Source organism: Nomascus leucogenys, chromosome 22a (genome assembly GCF_006542625.1).
Source record: "Nomascus leucogenys isolate Asia chromosome 22a, Asia_NLE_v1, whole genome shotgun sequence".
Lineage (NCBI taxonomy): Eukaryota > Metazoa > Chordata > Mammalia > Primates > Hylobatidae > Nomascus > Nomascus leucogenys.
Genome location: NC_044402.1, coordinates 341688 through 364630, shown reverse-complemented (window position 1 = coordinate 364630; position 22943 = coordinate 341688). Strand labels below are relative to the sequence as shown.

The window sequence follows — 22943 nt, the reverse complement described above, 5'->3', positions numbered from 1 at the left end:
TCTGGGAGGGAGGGAGGCAGGAGTACGTCATTTACCGGGATTTACAGACACCGCTCGCTGGACGGTCTGTGAGGGGCTCGCTGCCTCATGGACTGCACGGCAGATGAACTCATCTTTCTGCTCCCATTCGGCCCTGGTCACCTCCAGGCGGCTGAAGACGAAGAAGCCGGAGCCCTTGGTCTTGCGGGGCTGCGTCATGCTGTGCCGGGCGTCCGGGAGCTGCACCTCGTTGTGCAGCCACTGCACCGAGATGTCCTCAGGCATGAAGTTCTGGATCAGGCAGGCGAGGGTGCGCTTGTCCCGGCTCCCGGGCTCCTCTGGCGTCGCAAACGCATAGACTTCCGGGGCAGCACGCGGGCCTGCGGCCAGACGTGGGGTCAGCCCAGGCTCCGCTCGCCCGCTCCCTCCCTCCCCCCACGACCCCAGCCTGCCCGTGGCTCACCGCTGGTCTTGGTCGTGGACCGCACGAGGGCCCTGGGCAGGTGGGGGTGGGTCACCCTGCACTGGTAGGTCTCCCCCTCGATCCAGTCTCGGGTGCCCACTGGCAGGGTGGACGTGACGGTTAACGTGCCATTGCGCTGCTTCTCCTGCTTTGGGGTGGGATGGATCACAGGCTTCCCACTGGCCCGGGACCAGGTGAGGTTCACGGTCCCCTTGCTGGGTGCCAGGTCCACCACCAGACAGGTGATCGTGGGCGACTTGCGGATGAACAGGTCGAACGGGCTGGGCCGGCTTAGGTAGGCGCTCACCCCTCTCGGGTTGGAATCTGTGGTACACCGGAGGGCTGTGTGAGGCCCACCCGCCCCTCTTCTCTGGCCTCCGTGGTGGCCACCAGGGCAGGTGGGAACGTACCTGCACACTTCTTGGTGCTGTCCTCAAAGGTGTCACCTTGATAGGTGACCTGGCAGGTGTAGGTGCGGTCCGACAGCCAGCGCTTCTGGGCGAGGGTGAGCTCGCTTTGTGTGGAGGCCAGCTCACCCTCCTGCGTGGTAGAGGTGGTGGACGAGTCCACGTCCATGACCTGCCCGTCCTCCAGCCAGGTGATGTTCATAGTCCCTGGGGTGTACCCAGAGACGAGGCACAGGAGCTGGATGGTCAGGGGGAAGTACCCGCCGCCGTCACAGGACGACTGTAAGATCTTCACAGTGGGCCGGGTGAAGTCCCTGGAGCAGACTGTGGGGGAGCTGGTGGTCATGAGGGTTGTTGGCCTCCCTGAGCTCTGTGTGCTCTCCTCTTGCCCCCACGTCCTGGCCCAGGTCCCCAAGCATGTTGGGTGTTCCCACGTTTGAGCCCACCCACCCCCTCAACCTCTGCCCACTCTGCCAGCCCTCAGCCTGGCACTCCTGGGAACTGTGGTCTCTGAGCTTGGCCCTCTCTTACCGCTGAAGGTTTTGTTGTCGACCCAGTCTGTGGACGATGGAGTGTGTGCCACACGGCAGGTGAACATCTCCTTGGCCCACGCACCCGAGGAGGTCAGCAAGCTGATGGTGGCATAGTGACCAGAGGGCGTGAGGGTGATGGCTGGTAAGGTCATAGTTGTCCCATTGAGGGAGCCTGCGTCCCACGTTACCGTCACCGGCTCTGGGAAGTAACCCGTGGCCAGGCAGCCCAGCGTCACGGAGGTGGCATTGGAGGAAATGTTTTTGCAGCAGGGGGTCAAGGGGAAGACGGATGGGCTCTGTGTGGAGGCTGTGAAGACAGAACCTAGTCAGTGTCAGCCTCAGGCCAGCGCCCATCAGGCCTGGGGGGTCTGGATGGGGGAGCTGGGGACCCCGTGGCAGGGATCCAGATGGCCAGGCTCATTCTGGGCCTTTTTCCCCACAAGCCCCAGGCCCAGGGCACCTCCCAGGGCCCCCATTCCCCCACCAGAAGCTGTTGCTCAGCCACTGTCCTCAGGCTGGGCTCAGGAAGGGGGGTGCCCCCAGGATGACCCCAGCCTCCCCCTGCAAGTGCTGCAGCATATGGGCACTGGGCCATGCACCTCGGCTGAAGCCCGGGGACCCCATGGGGCCTGGGACCCCAGAGCCCTCCCCCTTCAAACTCTCTCTGGGCTCATGGTGGATGGTCTGCTTGCCCTCCAACCCTGACCCCAGCCCCCCGAGGCTGTGGTCTCAGGTCCTCAGGCTCTTGAGTGCCAAGCCTCGATCTCCCCATCACAGCAGCCCTCACCTGACCTGCCAGACTCCCATGGTGCTCTTCCCATCCCTGACCTCTAGGGAAGGGTGGGAAGACTTGCCCTGATGCCCCAGGCAGTCCCTCCCACAACAGAACCCTGGCCCAAATAGTGCGGTCTGCACAGCGTGGCCCTTCGCCCCTTGCCTGGAGCCCCAAGTCCCCAGCCCATCCTGCCCCTGGAGCCCAGTTTAGCTTGGCCTTGAAGTCTGCTCTAGGTACCCCCAAAATCACAGTATCCAGCCCTGCTCTGCCCACCGGGACAGCCAAGTTCAGCTGAGACTGGCCTACCGGGGGAGTCACTCTCTGAAGTGCACTCTAAGCCAGCCTGGTTCAGCCTGGCCCAGGTCAGCCCAGGACCTCCCCTTGCAGTCCAGCCAGCTCAACTGGCTTGCTTCTGACTCAGCTCCTCTTAGCCAGGTGAGAATGGTCAGTCCAGATCAATTTAGCCTAGTCCAGTTTAGCTCAGCAAAGCTGGACCTAAAGCAGCCACCTCACCCCGGCTTCACCCAGATGAATACAGTCCAGATCAGCTTAGTCAGTTAAGCCTAGCCTAGCTAGTTAAATCCAGTTACGACCAGCTCAACTAATCCTATTCAGCCCAGCTCAGCCCAGCCCAGCTGAACCCAGTTTAGCCCAGGACAGGTCAGCCCAGCTGAATACAGTTTAGTCTAGCTCAGCCCAGTCCAGCACAGCCCAGTTTAGCTGAGCTCAGCCTGGCCCAGCCCAGCTCATATTAGCCCATTTCAGCTGAACCCAGTTTGGCCCAGTCTAACCCAACCCAGCTCAGCTGAACCCAGCCCAGCCCAGCCCAGCCAAACTCAGTTTAGCCTAGCTCAGCTCAGCCCATTTCCACCCAACCCACCTCAGCCCAGCTTACCCAGTCCAGCCCCAGCAGCCCAGTTCACCCCACTCAGGCTAGCCCAGTTTAGCCCAGCCCAGCTAGGTTCAGCTCTGCTCAGTTCAGTCCAGCGTGATCAGCTTATCCCAGCAGAACCCAGTTTAGATCACCCCAACCCAATTCGGTTCAATAATCCAAGCCCAGCTCACTCCAGCTTCTTCTAACCCTGTCCATCTCAGGTCACTCACCCAGGCTAGCCCTCCCCAGCTCAACCCAATTTGGCTCAACCCAGCTTAGCCCACCCAGCTAAGCTTGGCTCAGGTCTGTCCAGCTCAGCCCAGGTCTTCCAATCACAGCTCAGGCCCGGCCAGGCCAGCTCAGCTCAGCTCCATCCACCTCAGCCCAGTTGGCCCAGCCCAGCCAAACCCAGTTTAGGCCAGCCCAGCCCAGCCCATGTGAACTCAGTTGAGCTCAGCCCAGGTCAGCCCAGTTCAGTTAACCTCAACCTGACCCAGCCCAGCCCATATTAGCACATCGCAGCTGAATCCAGTTTAGCCCAGCCCAGCCCAACCTAGGCCAGCTGAACCCAGGTTAGGTTAGGTTAGGTTAGGTTAGCTTAGCTTAGCCTAGCCTAGCCCAGCCCAGCCCAGCCCAGCCTGCCCCAGTCCAACCTAGCTCAGCCCGCTCAGGCTAGCCTAGTTCAGCCCAGCCCAGCCAGGTTCAGTTCTGGTCAGTTCAGCCCAGCCCAGCCCAGCTGAACCCAGTTTGGCGCAGCTCAGCTCAGTTCAGTTCACCTTAGCCTGGCCCAGCCCATATGAGCCCAGCTGAACCTAGGTTAGCCCAGCCCAGCCCACGCAGGGCTAGCCTAGTTCAGTCCAGTTCACTTTGGGACAGTTCAGTTCAGCCCAGCCCAGATCAGCTCACCCCAGCTCAACTCAGTTCAGCAATTAAGCCCAGCTCAGTCCAGCTTCTAACCCTGTCCATCTCAGATCCCTCACCCAGCCTAGCCCTCCCCGGGTCACCCCAATGTAGCTCAGCCCAGCTTAGCTCAACCAGCTAAGCTTGGCTCAGGTCTGTCCAGCTCAGCCCAGCTCAGCGCAGCCCTGCTGAACTCAGGCCGGGTCAGGTAAGCTCAGCAGGTAATACCCCAGCTTGGTCTCGCTCAGCCCGGATAGTCCACGACCACCCATTCCACCCTGAGTAGAGAACTGTAGCTTGTCCCTACTCCTGTGTCGGCCCAGCTTATTTCAACCAAGTCCAGTCAAGTCCAGGTCAGCCTAATTCAGCTTAGCTCAATCCTGGACCACCCAGGGCAGGCCACCTCAGCTCAGCCTGACTTTGCCCTGCCCCCCAGATAAGTCCAGCTCAGCCCAGCTCAGTCCGCCTTAGGGCTTAGGAGAACCCATCTCAGCTGAGGCCAGCTCCTTTCACTCCACCCAGTCCACTCAACTCAGCTGGCCCGGGCCAGCCCCAATCGCCCTGGCTCAGGACAGTCCAGCTTGGCCAGCCTGTCCTCTAAAGGGATAGGGTAGCCCTCTCAGCCCACCCAACTCGCCTCAGCTCAGTCTGTTTGGCCTGTCTCAGTCTAGTCCACTCAGCCAAGCCCCCCTCAGTCCGCCCAGCTCCAGCTCGGATTTGCCCAGATCAGCCAGTTGCGCAGTGGAGCTCAGGACAGCTCCCTGCTGCCGCCTCGCCACCCTCCCTCCCGGCTCTGGGTTGGCTGTCCCTGTCCTGGGGGTGGCAGGCAGTCTGCACCCAGCCTAGCCCTGCCCAGCGTGGGGCCTCTGACCTTCTTAGTCCTGGGCCCAGCCCTGTCCCAGCCAAGATTCCCAGCCCCCTGCCTTCTCCAGGTCGGCATTAGGCTGTTTCTAGCTTTCCTGTGTCCCCATGCAGGGAAGGGATGCCTAGAGTCCATGCAGTGACCAAGAAGCTTGGTTTATGCTGTGAGGGTGGCCCAGGAGTCCCCTCCCTGTCAGGGGCCCAGGCAGCCTCTCCCTCACTGCTGTCCGGGCCAGCCCCTCAACTGGGGTTCCCGGTGGGCTGGGATACCTGAAGTGCCCGGGCCTCCATTTGGTGCCTGTGGCCGGTGTGGCCCGTCCGGCTCCCTGTCGGGTTCCTGGACAGCTCCCAGATGATCAGTAACTACGGTTGTTATTTTTATGCCGGGCAATGGAGCCTGGGTGGGGGGAGCTCTGCCTCAGTGCTTTCAGCTAAAAATGGGGTGGGAATCCCCGGAGGCCCGGGCCGCCCTGGAAGTTCCCTTTTCTCTCTGTTCTTGGGAAGTCGATTGAGCAACAGCGGGGGCTCAGGTGAGGCTCCTTCACTACAGATGCACACCGAGTGCTGGGGGAGGTTCTCTTCTGTCTCAGCCCCGACCCCGGGGCCCCTGCCCAGCTCCCGGACTCTCACTCTTGATGCATGCGTGGGCTTGGTGGTCCCAGTCAGCAAACTCGGAGTCCCGTTGCCTGGGAAAGGGAGAGGGTACTGGGCATCGCCGCCTCCGCGCCCACGAAAGCCTTGTGAAGAAAGGGTGGGGGCTCTTCTGTGCGGGAGAATGAGGCACACCGAGGCGAACTGGCCCTCGGAGGCCACGTGTCCAAGACGTGCGTGCAGGGCCTCCTGATGGCCGCAGCCCTCATCCCTGTGACCCGCTTGGAGCTGGCACCCTGTGTGGTGGCCTCACCTTGTACTCACTCCCAGGTCACTGTCCTGCAGCCGGGGGTCCCCAGCTGGGCTGCTCCTCAAGGCCAGCACATGAAGGCTGGGGCCTGGGGGCCTGGCCAGGGGCTGGCAGGGAGCTGTGAGGAGGTGGCTGATGGCTCTGCAAGGTCCCTGAAGCTGCTGGAGGCTGGGGACGCCATGCCCCATCTATGCTGTGGGTGGGTGTGGGTACATGGAGAAGGCCGGGCTCGGGCTCAGTGGCCTTCCTGGAGGCGCCCATGGCATTCATCCTTGGTTGCACCCAGTGCTCTGCTCTGAGCGTGATGATTCCCTTCACACCATTGGCCTGCCTGTCCCTGGAGGGCAGCATGCATGGAGTGGCCACCGGGGAGGGGTGGGGTGTAGAGAATCTTTGGGGAGGGAGACACTGGGACCTGCCCCTGGGACCCCGGGTGCCCAGGGCTGGTGCTCCTGTGGAGGGAGAGGGGCTGTCAGGCCTGGCGCCCTCAGAGAGATGCTCAGCATGTGTGGAACACCCTGGAAGGGCTGCTGGCTGCCAGGGCCCTGGAGGGCTATGATGTGAGGCTCAGGGAACCCAGGCCGGGGGTGAGTGTCCAGTTCCCAGGCTGTCCAAGGCCCCCATGCCCAGCTCGTGGCCCTGGGGAAAGGTGCCGTGTGGGAGGCTGAGGGGAAAATGCTGAGTTCCCTGGAAGGACCCATGATTCTGAGATAAACCACAGCAGGGGTGGCGAGCCTCCTGCCCACCCACTTCCCGGGCCCCGGTGAGGCTGTGTGCACTGTGTGGATGTGCCTGGGGCTCCACTTGCCCCTCCATGTACCTGCTCATTTTCCCCAGGCTGTGGGCATTTGGGGCAGAGGCCTCAGTGCCTGGCCCGTTCTCACCCAGTTCTAGCCAATGCCTCAAGCTGTGCTGGGCTGCAGGGGCCGGGCAGGGTGGGCCCCCAGGAAGGAGGATGGCGTCCCAGCTGGGGGTCCATCTCTGGCCTCTGCCAGCCTTGAGATCCCCGGTCCTCTGTGTCTCCCTCCTGGGGCCCACCAGGCCTGCTCAGCTCTGAGCCCCATGTCCGTTCTCACCCAGCTCTGCTTTTCTTTGGGGTGCTGGCCCTGCCCTGGCCTCCAGAAATGGCCCCTGCCCCAACCCCTTCCTGTCTGAGGGGCCGGGCTATTCCTCTCCTGCCCAGTGTGTGCCCACCTAGGCCCAACAGGCACAGTGCCCCCAGCCACTCCTGCCCTCTTCTGGCCTTCACGCCCAGCCATTCCAGCAGCCTCCCCCAGTGGCCTGGGCCTTCGCCAGAGCCTGGCTCTGTGTCCAGCTGCCACTCCTGTAGCCCCACAGTGCTGCCCCTTTCCCTCAGTGATGGGGGCTGGACTGCCTGGGAACGGGCTGTGTCTCAGCTGTACAGACCTGTGTGTGTCAGTGTGTGCATGTGAGTGTGTGTGTATGCTGGGGTGTGTGTGCAGGTATGCTTGTGTCTGGGGGCAGGGGGAGCGTCTGCCTTCCTACCCCAGGCCTGGAATGACCGTGCCAGGGTGGGTGGGAGCAGCGCATGCGAGGACAGTGCTGCTTTGACGTCTGTGTGTGGCTGGTAGGGGCGGGAGGACGTGGTGTGGCACGAGTCTCGGGCTCCCCATCTCCATCCAGCTGATCCCGGATGGCTGTGTTCCTGAGGGTTTAGAGCAGCCCAGGGTGTCAGGAGGCTGTTGGGATGCTGGAGGCAAGCGCTGGCAGGGATGGGGGTGGGCTGGCCAGGCAGCGTGGCCAGGGGGCTTTGAGCCAGGGAAGTGAACCATCCCCCAACTTTTTAAAGTTTTAAAAGTGATATTTACTCAAGTGTAGTTTACATTCAGTATAATCCATCCCGTTACATGTGAGTTTCAACAAATGCACAGTCATGCAACCACCACCATAATGCAGATGAACAGTCGCAAGAAGATGCAGAATGTCTCCAAAAATTCCACCAGGCCGCTTTGCAATCAGCGCCTCCCTGATGGCTAGGAATCCATTGATCTGCATTCTGTCAGAAGATTGAGACTTCGTCATTAAAATGATCTATTATGGAAAATATTATAAGCACACAAAACACAAAACCAAGTTTTAAAAAGTGAGATTTCTTAAAAGTTTAGTATACAAACAAAATGAAGGTAACTTCACATTTTACTACACGTGTGCAGATAGTTTTCTTGGTGCACAGAGATAAGGCAGAATTAAGTTAGAATAAACATGTTCTAAAACTGACCTCGGGAAGAACTAGTCTCAGTCATTTCTTTGCAGAGTGTGTGAACCAAGATTAGGGTTTGGTCATTGGTGTTAGCACTGTGTCAAGGATCAGATAGAAAATACAAATGGAGGAGCCCCTTTCTGAGGCCAGGGCATGTGGGGTGACCAGGGGCCAACACCAGCTGAGGCTAAGAGGCTGCTCTGAGGAGGGTGGTGCCTCTTGGACCCTTTGTTCAGAACCAGGACATGTGTGGCTGGGCAGCAGCCTTCAGACCCCCCACAGGCTGGTGCCCGGTGCCCACAGCCCTCTGTTGGGTTGTCAGGCCCCTGCACCCATGGTGGGGTGCTGGGCTCCAGAGTTCCTGGGACCAGCTGATCTCTTGTCCTTGGTTTTGGCCCAAATGCAAGCCCCTGGTCTCCTCCAAGTAACTTCCTTTCCCCAGGGCTGTCCAGGCCCCACCGCTGCCTGTTCCTTCCCAGGCCTCCCACAAGTCCCAGTGCTGATGCCTCTCTGCCCACCTAATTTATGGCAGCCGCCTCCAGCTCTGTGTCTGCCTCCCAGGGAGGGAGCTATGGTTGATGATCTCATGAGTGTCCGCCCTTCTGAAGGGTACAGTGTGAACTCTCGTCAGTCTCACTTAAGTGCCTAAGCACCTCTTCAGAAACCAGGGAGTTATCTGGGTTTCTCCATCTTTAACCATGTTTTCTAAAGGTTTTCTTGGCGATTTCCTGGTAATTTGCAAGACAGGATTTTTTGGTTGCCAACTTCCAATTAGCTTTAAACTTGCCACGATCTCCCAGGTCATCCCGTCCATCAATGATGCATATTACATTCTTCCTGATTTCCATGTGGCCAAATTCAATAGTTATATTTACCCCAGGCTTGTATTTTGGAGGCTAAAGAACTCTGTTACCAGCTATAACCGTGCTGTGGCTGCCGTAACAAAAATATCACAAATGTGGCTTAAAACAGCAAAAATTTTTTCAGAGTTCTGGAAGTCAGGAATCTGAGATCAAGGTGTTGGTGGCTGTCTCTGAGTGCTCCAGGGGAGGATCCTCTGCCTCTTCCAGCTTCCTGTGGTGAAATGGTTTGGCTGTGTGTCCCTCCAAATTTCACGTTGAGATGTTAATCCCAGTGTTGGAGGTGGGGCCTGGTGGGAGGTGATTGGATCACAGGGCTGGAACCCCTCATGAATGGTTTAGCACCATCCCCCAGGTGATGAGTGAGTTCTCCCTCAGTCCACGTGACAGCTGGTAGTTTAAAAGTCTGGGACATGCCACTTCTCTTGCTCCCTCTTGCCATGTGACATGCCTGCTCCCCCTTTGCCTTCTGCCATGATTGCAATCTCCCTGAGGCCTCACCAGAAGCAGATGCCAGGGCCATGTTTCTGGAATGGCCCGCAGAACTGTGAGCTAATTAAACCTCCTTTCCTTCTTTCTCTTCTGCCTTCCCTGCCCGTCCCTTCTGCCCTGTCCTGCCCTTCTGCTCTCCCCCACCCTTCCCTTCTTGTGTTTTCAAGACAAGTTCTCACTATGTTGCCCAGGCAGGTCTCAAACTTGTGAGCTCAAGTGATCCTCCTGTCTCTGCCTCCCAAAATGCTAGGATTTACAGGTATGAGCTACAGTGTCCGGCCTAAACCTCTTTTCTTTATAAATTACTAGCCTCATGTATTTTTTTTTCCCTAGTAACATAAACTAACACAGAACATTGGTATTGAAGGGTGGAACATTGCTATAAAGACGGCTGAAAATGTGGAAGCAGCTTTGGAATTAGGTAACAGGCAGAGAAGCTAAAAGAATTTGGAGGACTCAGAAGAAGACAGGAAGATGAGGGAAAGTTTGGAATTTCTTAGAGACTGATTAAATGGTTGTCACCAAAATGCTGATAGACATATGGACTGTGAAAGCCAGGCTGAGGAAATCTCAGATGGAAGTGAGGAACTTATTGGGAACTGGAGTAAAGGTCACCCTTGTTAAATCCTGAGAAACAACTTGGCTGCACTGTGTTCATGCCCTAGGGATCTGTGGAAGTTTGACCTTAAGAGTGATGACTTAGGGCATGTGGTGGAAGAGATTTCTAAGCAGACATTTCTAAGATTTGACCTGGTTGCTTCTAACAGTCTATGATAAGATATGGAAGCAAAGAAATGACTTAAAGTTGGAACTTATATTTAAAAGGTGTAAACGAAAAAATAAAATGCTAATCCAAGGGGATTCCAAAGAAACCTGGAAAACCAGTTCAGGCCATGACAGGAAGGGGAGGTCCCTCATCATACCCTCTCCCTGTTGGAGTTTAGGCTCAGCTGACCAGTGTTAACATTAAAACAGGCTTAAGACTGACAAAGCAGACTCTTTGTAATAATGTATCAAATTCCAACCTGACTCTGGTATAGCATCACATGACAGGTGGCAGGCGTGGAAGGAAATTATAGTATTTTATCCCAGAATATATTTCTCTGACACATTTTGGAAGGGCCCTGCAAAGCTGTCTCTTGTGGAGGAAATTTATATTCTGTAGAGAATCTTTTTCCCTTTCCAGGTCTCTTCCTGATTCAGGAGATATTTATCCAAGAGTCTGGCACCTTTTAGGTTCTGATAAGAGACATTGACCATCTCTTCTCTCTGGAACATAACAAGAACCTTGGCTTCCACAACCCCCTTTATCTTAAGCATTGCTTTTTGCTGACTTCAACTTTTTAGATAATTTAAATTTTTCAGCCAATTGCCAATCAGAAAATCTTCAAATCAACCTATGATTTGGAATTCCCCACTTTGAATTGCCCTGCTTTTCCAAACCAAACCAATGTATACTTTACATGTATTGATTGATGTCTCATGTCTTTCTAAAACCTAAAACCAAGCCGTAACCCAACCACCTTGCACACATGTTCTCAGGACCTTTTGAGGCTGTGCCACAGTTCATGGCTCTCATATTTGGCTCAGAATCAATCTTGTCAAGTGTTTTATAGAGTTTGGCTTTTTTCATCAACAAAGGGAAGCAGAACATAAAAAATTTTGGAGAATTCACAGGCTGGCCACGTGGTAGAAATGAAAATGGGCCGGGCGCGGTGGCTCACACTTGTAATCCCAGCACTTTGGGAGGCCAAGGGGGGTGGATCACAAGGTCAGGAGATCGAGACCATCCTGGCCAACATGGTGAAACCCTGTCTCTACTAAAAATATAAAAAATTAGCTGGGCATGGTGGCGGTTGCCCGTAGTCCCAGCTACTCGGGAGGCTGAGGCAGGGGAATAGCGTGATCCCGGGAGGCGGAGCTTGCAGTGAGCCGAGATTGTGCCACTGCACTCCAGCGTGGGCGACAGAGCGAGACTCCGTCTCAAAAAAAAAACAAAAAAAAAACAAAAAAGAAAATGGTATTTTCAGGAGAGAAATATAAGTAGGCTATAGAGCAGCCACTTGCTAGAGAGATTAGCATAACTAAAAGGGAGCTAAGTGCTCATATCCAGAACAAAGGGAAAAAGGCCTTGAAGACATTTCGGAAATTTCTGAGGTAGTCTTTCCCGTCACAGGCCCAGAGGCCAAGGAGGAAAGAATGGTTTTGTGGGCCATGCCCATGGCCACTGCTGCCTGTGTAGCCTTGGGACACTGATCTCCACATCCTGGCTCCTCTGGCTCCAGCCTTGGCTCAAAGGGCCCCAAGTATAGCTTAGGCTGCTGCTTTGGAGAGTGCAAGCCACTATAAGCCTTGGTGACTTCCATCTGGTGTTAAGCCTGTAGGCCCCCAGAATGCAAGAGTGAAGGAAGCTTGGCATCTTCCCTCTAGATTTCAGAAATGTATGAGAAAGCCTAGGTGCCCAGACGGAAGCCTCCTGCCAGCATGGAGCCCTCACAGAGAACCTCTACTAGAGCAGTGCCAAAGAGAATGTGGGGTTGAACCCCCATATAATGTCCCCACCAGGGCACTGCCTAGTGGAGCTGTGGGAAGGGGGCCACTGTCCTCCAGACCCCAGAATGGTAGATCCACTGGCAGCTTGCACCCTGAATCTGGAAAAGCCACAGGCACTCAACTCTATTGTGTGAGAGAAGCCAGAGGGGCTACATCCTCCAAAGCCAGAGGGGTAGAGTTGTCCAAGGCCTTGGGAGCCCACCCCCTGCACCAGTGTGCCCTGGATATGGGACATGCAGTCAAAGGAGATTACCTTGGAGCTTTAAGATTTAATAACCGCCCTGCTGGATTTCTGACTTGTATGGGGCATGTAGATCTTTCTTTTTGCCAACTTCTCCCTTGTGGAATGGGAATGTTTACCCAATGTCTGCATTCTCATTGTATTTTGGGAGTCAATTTGTCTTTGATTTCATAGGCTGATAGGTGGAAGGGACTCATCTTCAGAGGAGACTTGGGACTTGGGAAATTTGGGTTGATTCTGGAATGAGGTAAGGCTTTGGGGGACTGTTGAGAAGGCATGATTGTATTTTGCAACATGAGAAGGACATGAGATTTGGGGGGCCAGGGGTGGAAGGATGTGGTTTATATATTTGTCCCCTCCAAATCTCATGTTGTAATATGATTCCCAGTGTTGGAGGTGGGGCCTCTAGGAGGTGATTAGATCAAGGGGGCAGATCCCTCATGAATGATTTAGAATCATCCCCTTGGTGATGAGTGAATTCTCCCCCAGTTAGCTCACACACAGTCTTGTTGTTTAAGTCTGGGGCCCCCCTCAGCCTCTTGCTCCCATTCTTGCTATGTGGCATACCTGCTCTCTCTTCACCTTCTGCTATGATTGTAAGTTCCTGAGGTCCTCACCAGAAGCAGATGCTGGCGCCATGCTTCCTATACAGCCTGCAGAACTGTGAGCCAATTCAACCTCTTTCCTTTGTAAGTTACGCAGCCTCAGGTATTTCTTTACAGTAATGCAAATGGACAAACACAGGTGGCTCCTGACACACCCCTCATCTTCTCCTTTGTCATCATATGGCTTACCTCCATGTGTGTCTGTGTCCTCTCCTCTTATGAGGACACCAGTCTTTGGACTTGGGATCCATCCAAAATTTAGTATATCATCTGAAGTCCTTAACATAATTTGTAAAGACCCTATTTCCAAATAAGATCACATTCTGAGGTTCCAGGTGGGCATACATTTGGCCAGGGAGATGCCATCAGCCCACCACACCAGCCTATGAAGGTACATTTGCATATAGCTTAGGGTTGACCTTTCCCATGGAAGTATTACATCCCCCTCTGGACTCCAGTTTCGCATGTTTTAGAGTCCTTTGCCTTGTCCAGCGGGATGAGTCTCTTTTCACTTTTTAGTATTTTTCTCTCTCTCCTTTGGATTGGATTAAAAAGAATTGATATATTCTATTGATGCATCTTTAAGTTTTCAGTTCCTTCTTATGTCTTCTCCAATCTGTTATTAAACTTGGGTAATGTTTTTCTCTTTTCTTTTTTAATAAAATAGAGATGGGGTTTCACCATGTTGCCCAGGCTGGTCTCAAACTCCTGAGATGAAGTGATCCTTCCTTGTTGGCCCCCGCAAAGTGCTAGGATTACAGGTATGAGCCACTAGGCCTGGCCAAATGTTTTTCATTTCAGAATCATACTTTTAGTTCTAGAATTTTCATTCGGTTCTTGTAACTATTTTCAGTTTTTTATAGAGATACCTCATCTAGTCACTCATTATAACCATATTCTCTAAGTCTTTGAACATATTTAACATAACTTCTTTAAAGTCCTTGTCTGATAACTGTATCTGCATGAGGTCACCTTGGAGTTGATGTCCATTGATCACTTTTTCTTTTGACTATGGATCACATTTTCATATTTCTTTGCATAGATGGTAATTTTGGATGTGCACCTGATGTTGTTGATAACATGTGGTACAGGCTATGGGTTTTGCATTCTTCCTTAGCAGGGCATTGACTGTTATTTTCAATGTTAGCAAGCAGTTAGCTTGAGTTGACTCAAACTCCAAAGTCTGTCTGCCTGGAAGTTGGCAGTAGCTGGAATCTCAGTTCTCTCGACCTTCCAGGTGTTGCTTTCTGCTGGGCCCCTTGGAGTTCTCCCTACGCATGCACACCTGAAGGATTGGCCAGAGGTTTCAGTGGAGTTTACTTGCAGATTGTGGGGTTTCCCTTCGGTGACCTTCTCCTTTATGGACATCTTCTCTTCATTTCCAGCTGCTCTGAAAATGCAGCCCTGCATCCCACTCCTCACCTGGAGGGCTGCAGTTTCCTGCTTGAACTCTAGCCGCACCTGTTCCATGCCCTGGGGTGTGACTTCAGACGAATATTTCAAAGAAAAATCCTTACTAGTGTTTGCCTACTTCTGGTCATGCTCCAGTGCCTGCAATTGGTGTGTGTGGGTGTTGTGTGTGCTTAGAGCTTTTCCAGTGTTTATAATTGCCATCTGCCAAAGGGCTAGTCTGATATTAGCTGCTCCAGCATTATTGGAATCAGAACTACTTTCTCTCATGTGGTTTTTCATTTTCATTTCCCTGTTGACTAGTGTGGTTCAACATCTTTTCATATGTTTAGTGGCTATTTGGATATCTTCTGTAAAACATCTGTTGAATTCTCTTGCCTATTCCTCGTTGAATTATTTGATTTTGTTTCTCGTTGGTTTACAGGGGTCTTTATCTTATGGATCTGTTTGTGTCAGTCAGTTATATATGTTTATAGGAAACATTGAGAGAAATTGAAATGGACCAAAAGATTACTAGGTGCCTTCCATGGAAAGCAAGGCATCGTCTTGTACACTCTTCCAGGTTATTTCATTCTATGGAGCTCTGCATCTTTTATTTCCTTTGAACTATTTTACACCTCTATAAGCCAGGGGTCTCCAACCCCTGGGTCATGCACTGGAACTGGCTCATGGCCCGTTAGGAACTGGGCCACATAGCAGGAGGTGAGGGGTGTGTGAGCATTACTGCCCGAGCTCCACCTCCTGTCAGATCAGTGGCAGCATTAGATCCTCATAGGAGCGAACCCTATTGCGAGCTGCACATTCACGGGATCTAAGTTGCACACTCCTTATGACACCCTAATGCCTAATGATCTGAGGTGGAAAAGCTTTGTGCCCAAACCATCCCCCGATCCTGGTCTGTGGAAAAATTGTCTTCCATGGAACTGGTTCCTGGTGCCACAATGTTGGGGACCACTGCTCTAGGTTGTACATAATTGATAGCAATGCAAAAACTCTTTGAATTGGTAGAAATTCAAGTTCTCATCTTTGGAAGGACAATGGACTCCTCCTCATCTCCCAGGGAAGAGGCCAGTTTTGCATCTATGAACTCCTTTTAGCATTCCGGCATCAATTATGTAAGTGTAGTCCTTAGATTTCCACTTTGAACTGGTTGCAACACCTTCATTAATGAGATAAAGAGCATCTCTGAACTGTGTCGTCATATGTTTATGTGAGTCAGGATCATAATATTTTTAAAAAATGTTCCTTTAACTCGTTGTGATTTCTTTTCCCCCATGGCCCCACTCAGCCTCAGTATCCAGGGAGCTTAGTTTTCTGTGGCCTGGGGTGGCAGGAGACCTGGTTTTGACGAGGAGATCTGAGGTTGGCCCCAACTTTTCCCCACAGCTCTGCTTCAAGGAGTGCCCTGGGAAGGCCTCCCAACCCCACACCTGTCCTGTTGGCCAAGGCAAGCTCCATGCCATGTGGCATCTTTGCTGGTGGCCACCTGGTATCTGTTGAATGGAGAAATGTGCAGCATCTCCACAGAGCTTCCAGGGCTTCTGTGCTCTCCAAACATCTCTGGGCTCCTGGCACCCTCTCAGGGTGTGATGTGTTGGTGGCTGGGTTGGGCCCCTGTCCCTGAGGGTGGGACTCAGGCAAGGACAAAGCTCTGGACTCAAAGAGCTGGTGTGGGGCGAGTGAAAGGAATAGGAGCTTTTGGGTCAGAAATGCGGGTTTTAGCCTGCACAGCCCCCATGAGCAGGGGCTGCAGGCTCACCAAGGCCTCAGTTTCTACGATGGTGAGAGAGTGTCAGAGACTGCAGCACGTATTTGAAAAGCGTCCAGGGATGGCAGGGGTCTGGGTGTGGACCAGCTCTCCTGAATACTGAGGGTGCGACCTTGGTCACACCACTGACCTTGACCATTGTGAAAGGAAAATAAAATCTCAGGACTCCAGACTCACTATGCCAAAAAGAAAAGATGCGGTGGGAAGCTGAGTCCTGAAAAAACAATTATAAAAAAAAGAACAAAAGTCATGCATTTCCTTTTGTTTCTAAACTGACAGCAGCAGATAGGCCAGGTCTGCCCATGTGGCCTCCCTCACCTGACAATATAAATTAACAGCCCAGTCTTCATCACATGGGACAAAATGAGACAAGAAATCATCCCTCCTGCCCCTGAGAGGAATGCATATTTGACTTCTTCCTCTACTCTGTTTATTTTCTCATAAAGTGCAGATTTGCGGAGCACAAGGCGAATGTGTAATTGCTCCCTCCACCCCTCCTTTTCATGCAACGTGGGGGCTCAATGAGCTGTAATCAAAGCCTCACAAGAATGTGACCCTCCCCTCTTGCCTTTTTCTCTTTCCTCTTTCCCCTCCTCCAGCTTTTCCCCTTTTCGATATTGAAGCAGGATGTAGTGTGACTCCTCCTGGGGTCAGGTGTGGGGTGGTCCCTGCCCGTGGTGGTCGGGGTCTCCTGGGAGATGGCCAGACGTGGGTGCTGAGGGGAAGAGGCCAGTGCAGTCGCAGGACGGGAGAGAGCATGCGCATTGTGCTGAGTGGGCTGGGAGGGATCCACAGAGAAGATGTGGCTCAACAGCTAGCACCGGGTACGGGAACGTGGGTGAAGGGCCTGGCACGTGGAGTAGCTCAAGGCGTGAGACTGTGACCCACCTGGGGAGCCCGTGCATGAGTGCGCTGGGTGGGTGCTGGGGTCGCAAGTATTCATGTGCCTGTGAGGCCCGTCTGTGTGTGTGTGTGTGTGTGTGTGTGTGTGTGTGTGTGTGTGTCACGTGTCCCCCATGCGTGGCAGGCATTGTTGTGTGGCCCCCACGTATGGCAGGCACGTGCAGCTTGAGTACCATGCCAGACTGGGCATTCTGTCGCCTCCAGGCCTGGCCCTGCCGTGTGAGCAGGGAGCTTGGCCATGGGAGTGGTGGGCACAGGCATGGCTGTGCCGGGCCTCGCTGGCTGGGCTCAGTGGGGACACCACACCCTTTGCTGAGTGTGGGTGTCAGAGGGTTCGAGGTGCCCTCTGGGAGGTGGTCGGGCAGAGGCAGGGTTGGGAGCGTGTGGGGAGATGGGTGTTCAGCTAGGCTCCTCCCTGTGCAGGGTCTCAGCTGAAACCTGGGCTCTCACTCCCCTCACCCCAGCATCCTCCCTCTGCCCCTCTCTTCAGCCTGTCTCAGGCCTTGCTCTGGGACCCCTGCTGAGAGGACAGGAGGGGCTTCAGCAGCACCCTGTGCTGGGCGGACGCTGAGGTCACAGCCTCGCTCTGTGTCTCCTCACAAGGCCACGTGGTGGCAGGTCCTTCCTCCTGTCTAACCAGAGTCCTGCTTGCTGCTCTGCAAGCCCACTTGGGTCACATGGGGCAGGGACACCTGGCAGGGTGGGCTTCGTGGACTCAAGGGCCACCAATTCCTCCAGGTCAACATGCTCAGATGGTTCCATTCTCCCCCTTCCCTTGGCCACAGAGACCTGTGTATCCTGGGTTGACCACAAATGTCAAACACGAGTCACAGCAGGAGTGTCACACCATGTCACACTGTGGGGAAAAGAAAGAGATCAGACTGTTACTGTGTCTATGTAGAAAAGGAAGACATAGGAAACTCCATTTTGATCTGTACAAAGAAAAATTGTTCTGCTTTGAGATGCTTTTAACCTGTAACTTTAGCCCCAACCCTGTGTTCACAGAAACATGTGCTGTATTAAATCAAGGTTTAATCACATCACATCACACCCCATCACACCAGGGATGTCCCACACCGTCACACCACATCACATCATGTCACACCACATCACACTATGTCACAGCCTGTTACACTTCATCACACCACATTACATCAGGGATGTCATACCCTGTCCCATCACATCACATCATGTCACACTGTGTCCGGAATTGGTGGGTTCTTGGTCTCACTGACTTCAAGAATGAAGCCGTGGACCCTCGCGGTGAGTGTTACAGCTCTTAAGGTGGCATGTCTGGAGTTTGTCCCTTCTGATGTTCGGATGTGTTCAGAGTTTATTCCTTCTGGTGGGTTCATGGTCTCACTGGCTCAGGAGTGAAGCTGCAGGCCTTCGTGGTGAGTGTTACAGCTCATAAAAGCAGTGTGGACCCAAAGAGTGAGCAGTAGCAAGATTTATTGCAAAGAGCGAAAGAACAAAGCTTCCACAACGTGGAAGGGGACCCGAGCCGGTTGCCGCTGCTGGCTCAGGCAGCCTGCTTTTATTCTCTTATCTGGCCCCACCACGTCCTGCTGATTGGTAGAGCCAAGTGGTCTGTTCTGACAGGGCGCTAATTGGTGCGTTTACAATCCCTGAGCTAGACACAAAAGTTCTCCACGTCCCCGTCAGATCAGTTAGATACAGAGTATGGACACAAAGGTTCTCCAAGGCCCCACCAGAGCAGCTAGATACAGAGTGTCAATCGGTGCATCCACAAACCCTGAGCTAGACACAGGGTGCTGATTGGTGTGTCTGCAAACCTTGAGCTAGATACAGAGTGCCGATTGGTGCATTCACAGACCCTGAGCTAGACACAGGGTGCCGATTGGTGTATTTACAATCCCTGAGCTAGACATAAAGGTTTTCCACGTCTCCACCAGACTCAGGAGCCCAGCTGGCTTCATCCAGTGGATCCTGCACCAGGGCTGCAGGTGGAGCTGCCTGCCAGTCCCGCGCCATGTGCTTGCACTCCTCAGCCCTTGGGTGGTCGATGGGACTGGGCGCCGTGGAGCAGGGGGTGGCACTTGTTGGGGAGGCTTGGGCTGCACAGGAGCCCATGGAGGGGGTGGGAGGCTCAGGCATGGCAGGCTGCAGGTCCCGAGCCCTGCCCCGCAGGAAGGCAGCTAAGGTCCCGTGAGAAATCGAGCGCAGCGCTGGGGGGCTGGCACTGCTGGGGGACCCAGTACACCCTCCGCAGCCGCTGGCCTGGGTGCTAAGTCCCTCATTGCCCAGGGCCGGCAGGGCCGGCTGGCTGGTCTGAGTGGGGGGCCCGCCAAGCCCACGCCCACCCGGAACTCCAGCTGGCCCGCAAGTGCCACACGCAGCCCCGGTTCCCGCTCGCGCCTCTCCCTCCACACCTCCCTGCAAGCTGAGGGAGCCGGCTTCCGCCTTGGCCAGCCCAGAAAGGGGCTCCCACAGTGCAGTGGTGGGCTGAAGGGGCTCCTCAAGTGCCGCCAAAGTGGGAGCCCAGGCAGAGGAGGCACCGAGAGCAAGCGAGGGCTGTGAGGACTGCTGGCACGCTGTCACCTCTCAACACCACACCACATCACATGTCACACCACACCACATCATTTCATATTATACCCCATCATGCCAGGGATGTCATACCCATCATACTATGTCACACCACGTCAGACCAGGGATGTTACATCTGTTCACACGACATCACACTGTGTCCAATACCACCTCACACCAGGGACATTACACCATGTCACACCACATCACATGTCACACCACATCACACCACGTCATACCACATCACACCAGGGATGTCACACTGTCATAGGACATCACACCACGTCACACGATGTCATGTTACCTCACAGTATGGACTGCTGGGGGTGTGCAGGGGCAGCCTTGCTGGAGAGTTGAGGGGGAGGGTCCTGGGGCTGGGCATGGTGTCCCTGCAGGAGGTCTGGCCCTCTGGAGGATGCTCGGTCCCAGGTGGAAAGGGGGCTGTGGGCCCCGGATGGCTCAGGGAGGGGGCCAATTTCCACAGGGGGACCTGGTCCAGGCACCAGGCCCTGCAGGGGGCAGGAGCTGCAGGGAGCATCTGCTTCTTCCCCACTCAGCCTGCTCAGTGCACGGAATGACCCGGAGCCCAGCACTGCCCTGGGTGTCCTTTCGTTAGCCTGGCCAGGCCGTCCATCCTCAGACAGTGGACTGGAGCCCACCCGACCAGAGCACCCGGAGGCCCGTAGGGCCCCTTGAAGGGCAGAGGGTGGAGACCTGTCCAGCAGGGTCCCTGAAGGCTGGCACCTTCTCTGGACAAAGCTCTCCTGCATCTCTGGGACGTCATCCTTGGGCTTGGGATAGAGCCGGTGATGCAGCAGCTGCCCGCCCTGCACCCCAGGTGCTGTCTCCCTCACCCCCCTCGGGGCTGCAGCAGCGTGTCCTGAGAGTTAAAGGGCTGGGCTTCAGCACCCAGTTCAGGCCAGGCCCCCCTGAGCCCACCCTCCAGCGGCGAGCCCTCCCACGGCACGGCAGGGCCTGGAGTCTGGGGATTTCATCTCCAACTCTGTGTTTGGTGCAGCTCCTGCTGCTCGATGCCACACAAACGAATCCAACCACTCCCCTTTTCCCGGGTGAGATGGTCTCTCTCCTGCCACAGGCACCTCCGATGGCATTTCCCAGCCCAGCCACCGCAGCCACCGCAGGAACCAGACCCTGTCCTTGACTGAGTTCCAGCCAGGCTCCTTGGAGCCTCTCCACTCCGCCTCAACCTTGGCTTGTAAAGACTTGAGCAGACACTAACAGTTTCTAACAGCTTCTGGCCGTACCCCTAGGCCGACCCCTGATCCGTCAACACCTGCCTGAGAAAGCTCCGCGCACCAGAACTGACTGTTTGGACCAACCCTGACCTCCCTTTCTCAGGGTGTCTGCTGAAAGGGCTGCAACCACACGTCCTTCTGTCCATTCCCGATGTCTGTGCATTTCCTGTGACCCAGGAGGGTCTTTCTTGGGACCTGAGAGCCACTCCCTGAAGTGTCCCCATTGGGAAGGATGGGGCCTGTGTCTCCAGGCTCTGGGAGGACAGAGTCCTGACCTCAACAGTGGCCAGCACGGACACAGCGGGCCCCATCCCAGGGACGCTGACCAGCACCGGGCAACTTTTCCCTTCCCTGACCAATGAGCCCTGAGCACCCTCCCTGCTCCCCCTACCACCTCCCTTTACAAGGCTGTGGCCTCTGCACAGATGAAGGTGAGTTCGGGTCATGCCGGACTTTTCTTCTGTTGCAATAGTTATTTCTGTTGAAAATCTGTCCTTGCTACATGACCTAGTGCCCAGGGGGGTGCTGAGACAGGATGAATGTATTTTGCATGTGAGAAGAACATGAATTTTGGGGGGCCAGAGTATGGACTGTGATGGGTTAAACTGTGGCCCCTACAAATTCATATATTGAAGTCTTAATCCCTGGCCTCAGAATGTGACTGTATTTGGAGATGGGGCCTTTACAGAGGTCATTAAGCTCATACGAGGTCACTAATCTAATCCGATGTGTGTTCTTCTAAGAAGAGAAGCTTAGGACACGGGCACACAGAGGGATGGCCATGTGAGGACCAGGGAGGAGATGGTGTCTACAAGCCAAGGAGAGAGGCCTTGAGAGAAACCAGCCCTGCCCACACCCCGATCTCAGATTCCTGGTCTCTAGGCCTGGGAGGATCCACGTCTGCTGTGCGAGCCGCCCCGCCGTGGTCCTGAGCTGACGCACACAGATCTGACACCCACCTCTCGCTTCGGACCATGGTTGGTTCTGGAAGGCCCTCCATGTGGCTCTGCCTGGCCAGCCTGAGCCAGCTCCCAGGCCTCGACCCAGCTTTCCCTGGAGGCCCTGTGCCCCACAGAGTGACCAGGGCAGGCAGCACCGTTCCCAGCAGGAGGAGAAGCTGCATCCATGTAGGAAGGAGGAGAAGCCCCGGGGGTCCATGTAGCGACAGGGGCCAGGGAGGGCCGCACGGGCAGTGCGTGTGGCTGCAGGAGGCTGGGGGTGTGTGCAGGGAGCCCCCGAGGTGCAGCTCGACCAGCCTCCTCCTGACTGTGCTTCCCACCGGGGGCAGGAGGCGCGTGGACACAGGAAGGCAGCTCCCATCACGAAGTATAAGACTTAAACAGGATATTTTATTGTCATCAAAATAGAGAAGCATTAAAGACAATTAATGAGCTTTAGAAAATTTAAAAGAAGAAAAGCTACCAAAGCTGAAATCGTGGCACCTCCTTCGAGCGAGCCCGGGAGTCCTCCCTGACGGCCGAGGCAGGCGCTTGTCGCACTCCCGCTCGTGCCTCCCTTCCTGTCTGCGGATTCTGCGTGACATTCACGGAACGGCGTGATGGGGGCAGCAGAGCGTGGGGGCCTCCGTCCAGCACTCGTGGCCAGCAGACCCGCTTTCGCAAGAACACGGGCACCCTCTTTGTCGTCTCGCCTCTCCACCTCGTGGCCCCAGAGTGGCTGCTTGTTCCTGCTGCACGTGACCTGGGGCTGGACGCCAGCCTCTGTGATGAGTTCTGGCTGTGTCCACGCTCCTGGCTCTCCTGGTGTCCCTCCACCTCTCTCCCCCGTGCTCCTGGGCCTCCTCTGTCCTCAGGCCCCACCAAGGCTGAGTCTTGCCCGCCTGGGACCTGGTCACCAGGCCTTCTCTGGGAGGCCTGTCTGGGCAGATGCCCCTTCCTTGGGCTCTCCTCACCCTTGCACTGTGGGGCTCTACAGCGGCCACATGGCCCAGGCTCTTCTCCGAGTGATCTCGGTGGAGTGGAGCGGGTGGGAGGTGGCAGTGTCCTGGGCCTGGCCCCTTCTCTCCCCAGTGCAGACTCTGGGGCTGGCTGTCCCTGCGGGTCGAGTTCCTCCAGAGAATCCAGCAGTGTGGGCAGGCAGCCAAGGGGTGGTGCTGGCACCGAGATTGTTCCAAGGAGCCAGAGAGCAGCGTTCTTTGCTTGAAATAAGAACAACCTCATTCCTCATGTCAGGAGTTCACGGGAGTGCCCGGAATGGAGGCTGGCTGGCTGGGGGCTGGGAGGAAGGCCGTCTGAGTGAGCCTTCGCAGCTCTCCGAAGCCTCCCAACAGGCCTGATGGTGCTGTGGCTTCCCTACCTTGGCGGCTGATGCCCCCACTCACCATCTGTAAACCACGCCTGTGTTCAGGAGGCTGGCGGGGACGGGGTTGGC

At 55.1% G+C, this 22943-nt stretch overlaps 1 gene segment (V, D, J or C); it reads right to left on the bottom strand.

Moving 5' to 3' along the window:
- Positions 1-27: 27 nt before the first annotated feature.
- Positions 28-22896, bottom strand: LOC101177143. The segment is given in 10 exon segments: positions 28-359; positions 443-766; positions 853-1173; positions 1381-1689; positions 5063-5129; positions 5423-5555; positions 5697-5789; positions 19606-19805; positions 19956-20176; positions 22869-22896. Coding segments are annotated over 10 exon segments (2028 nt in total).
- Between the last annotated feature and the right edge of the window lie 47 nt (positions 22897-22943).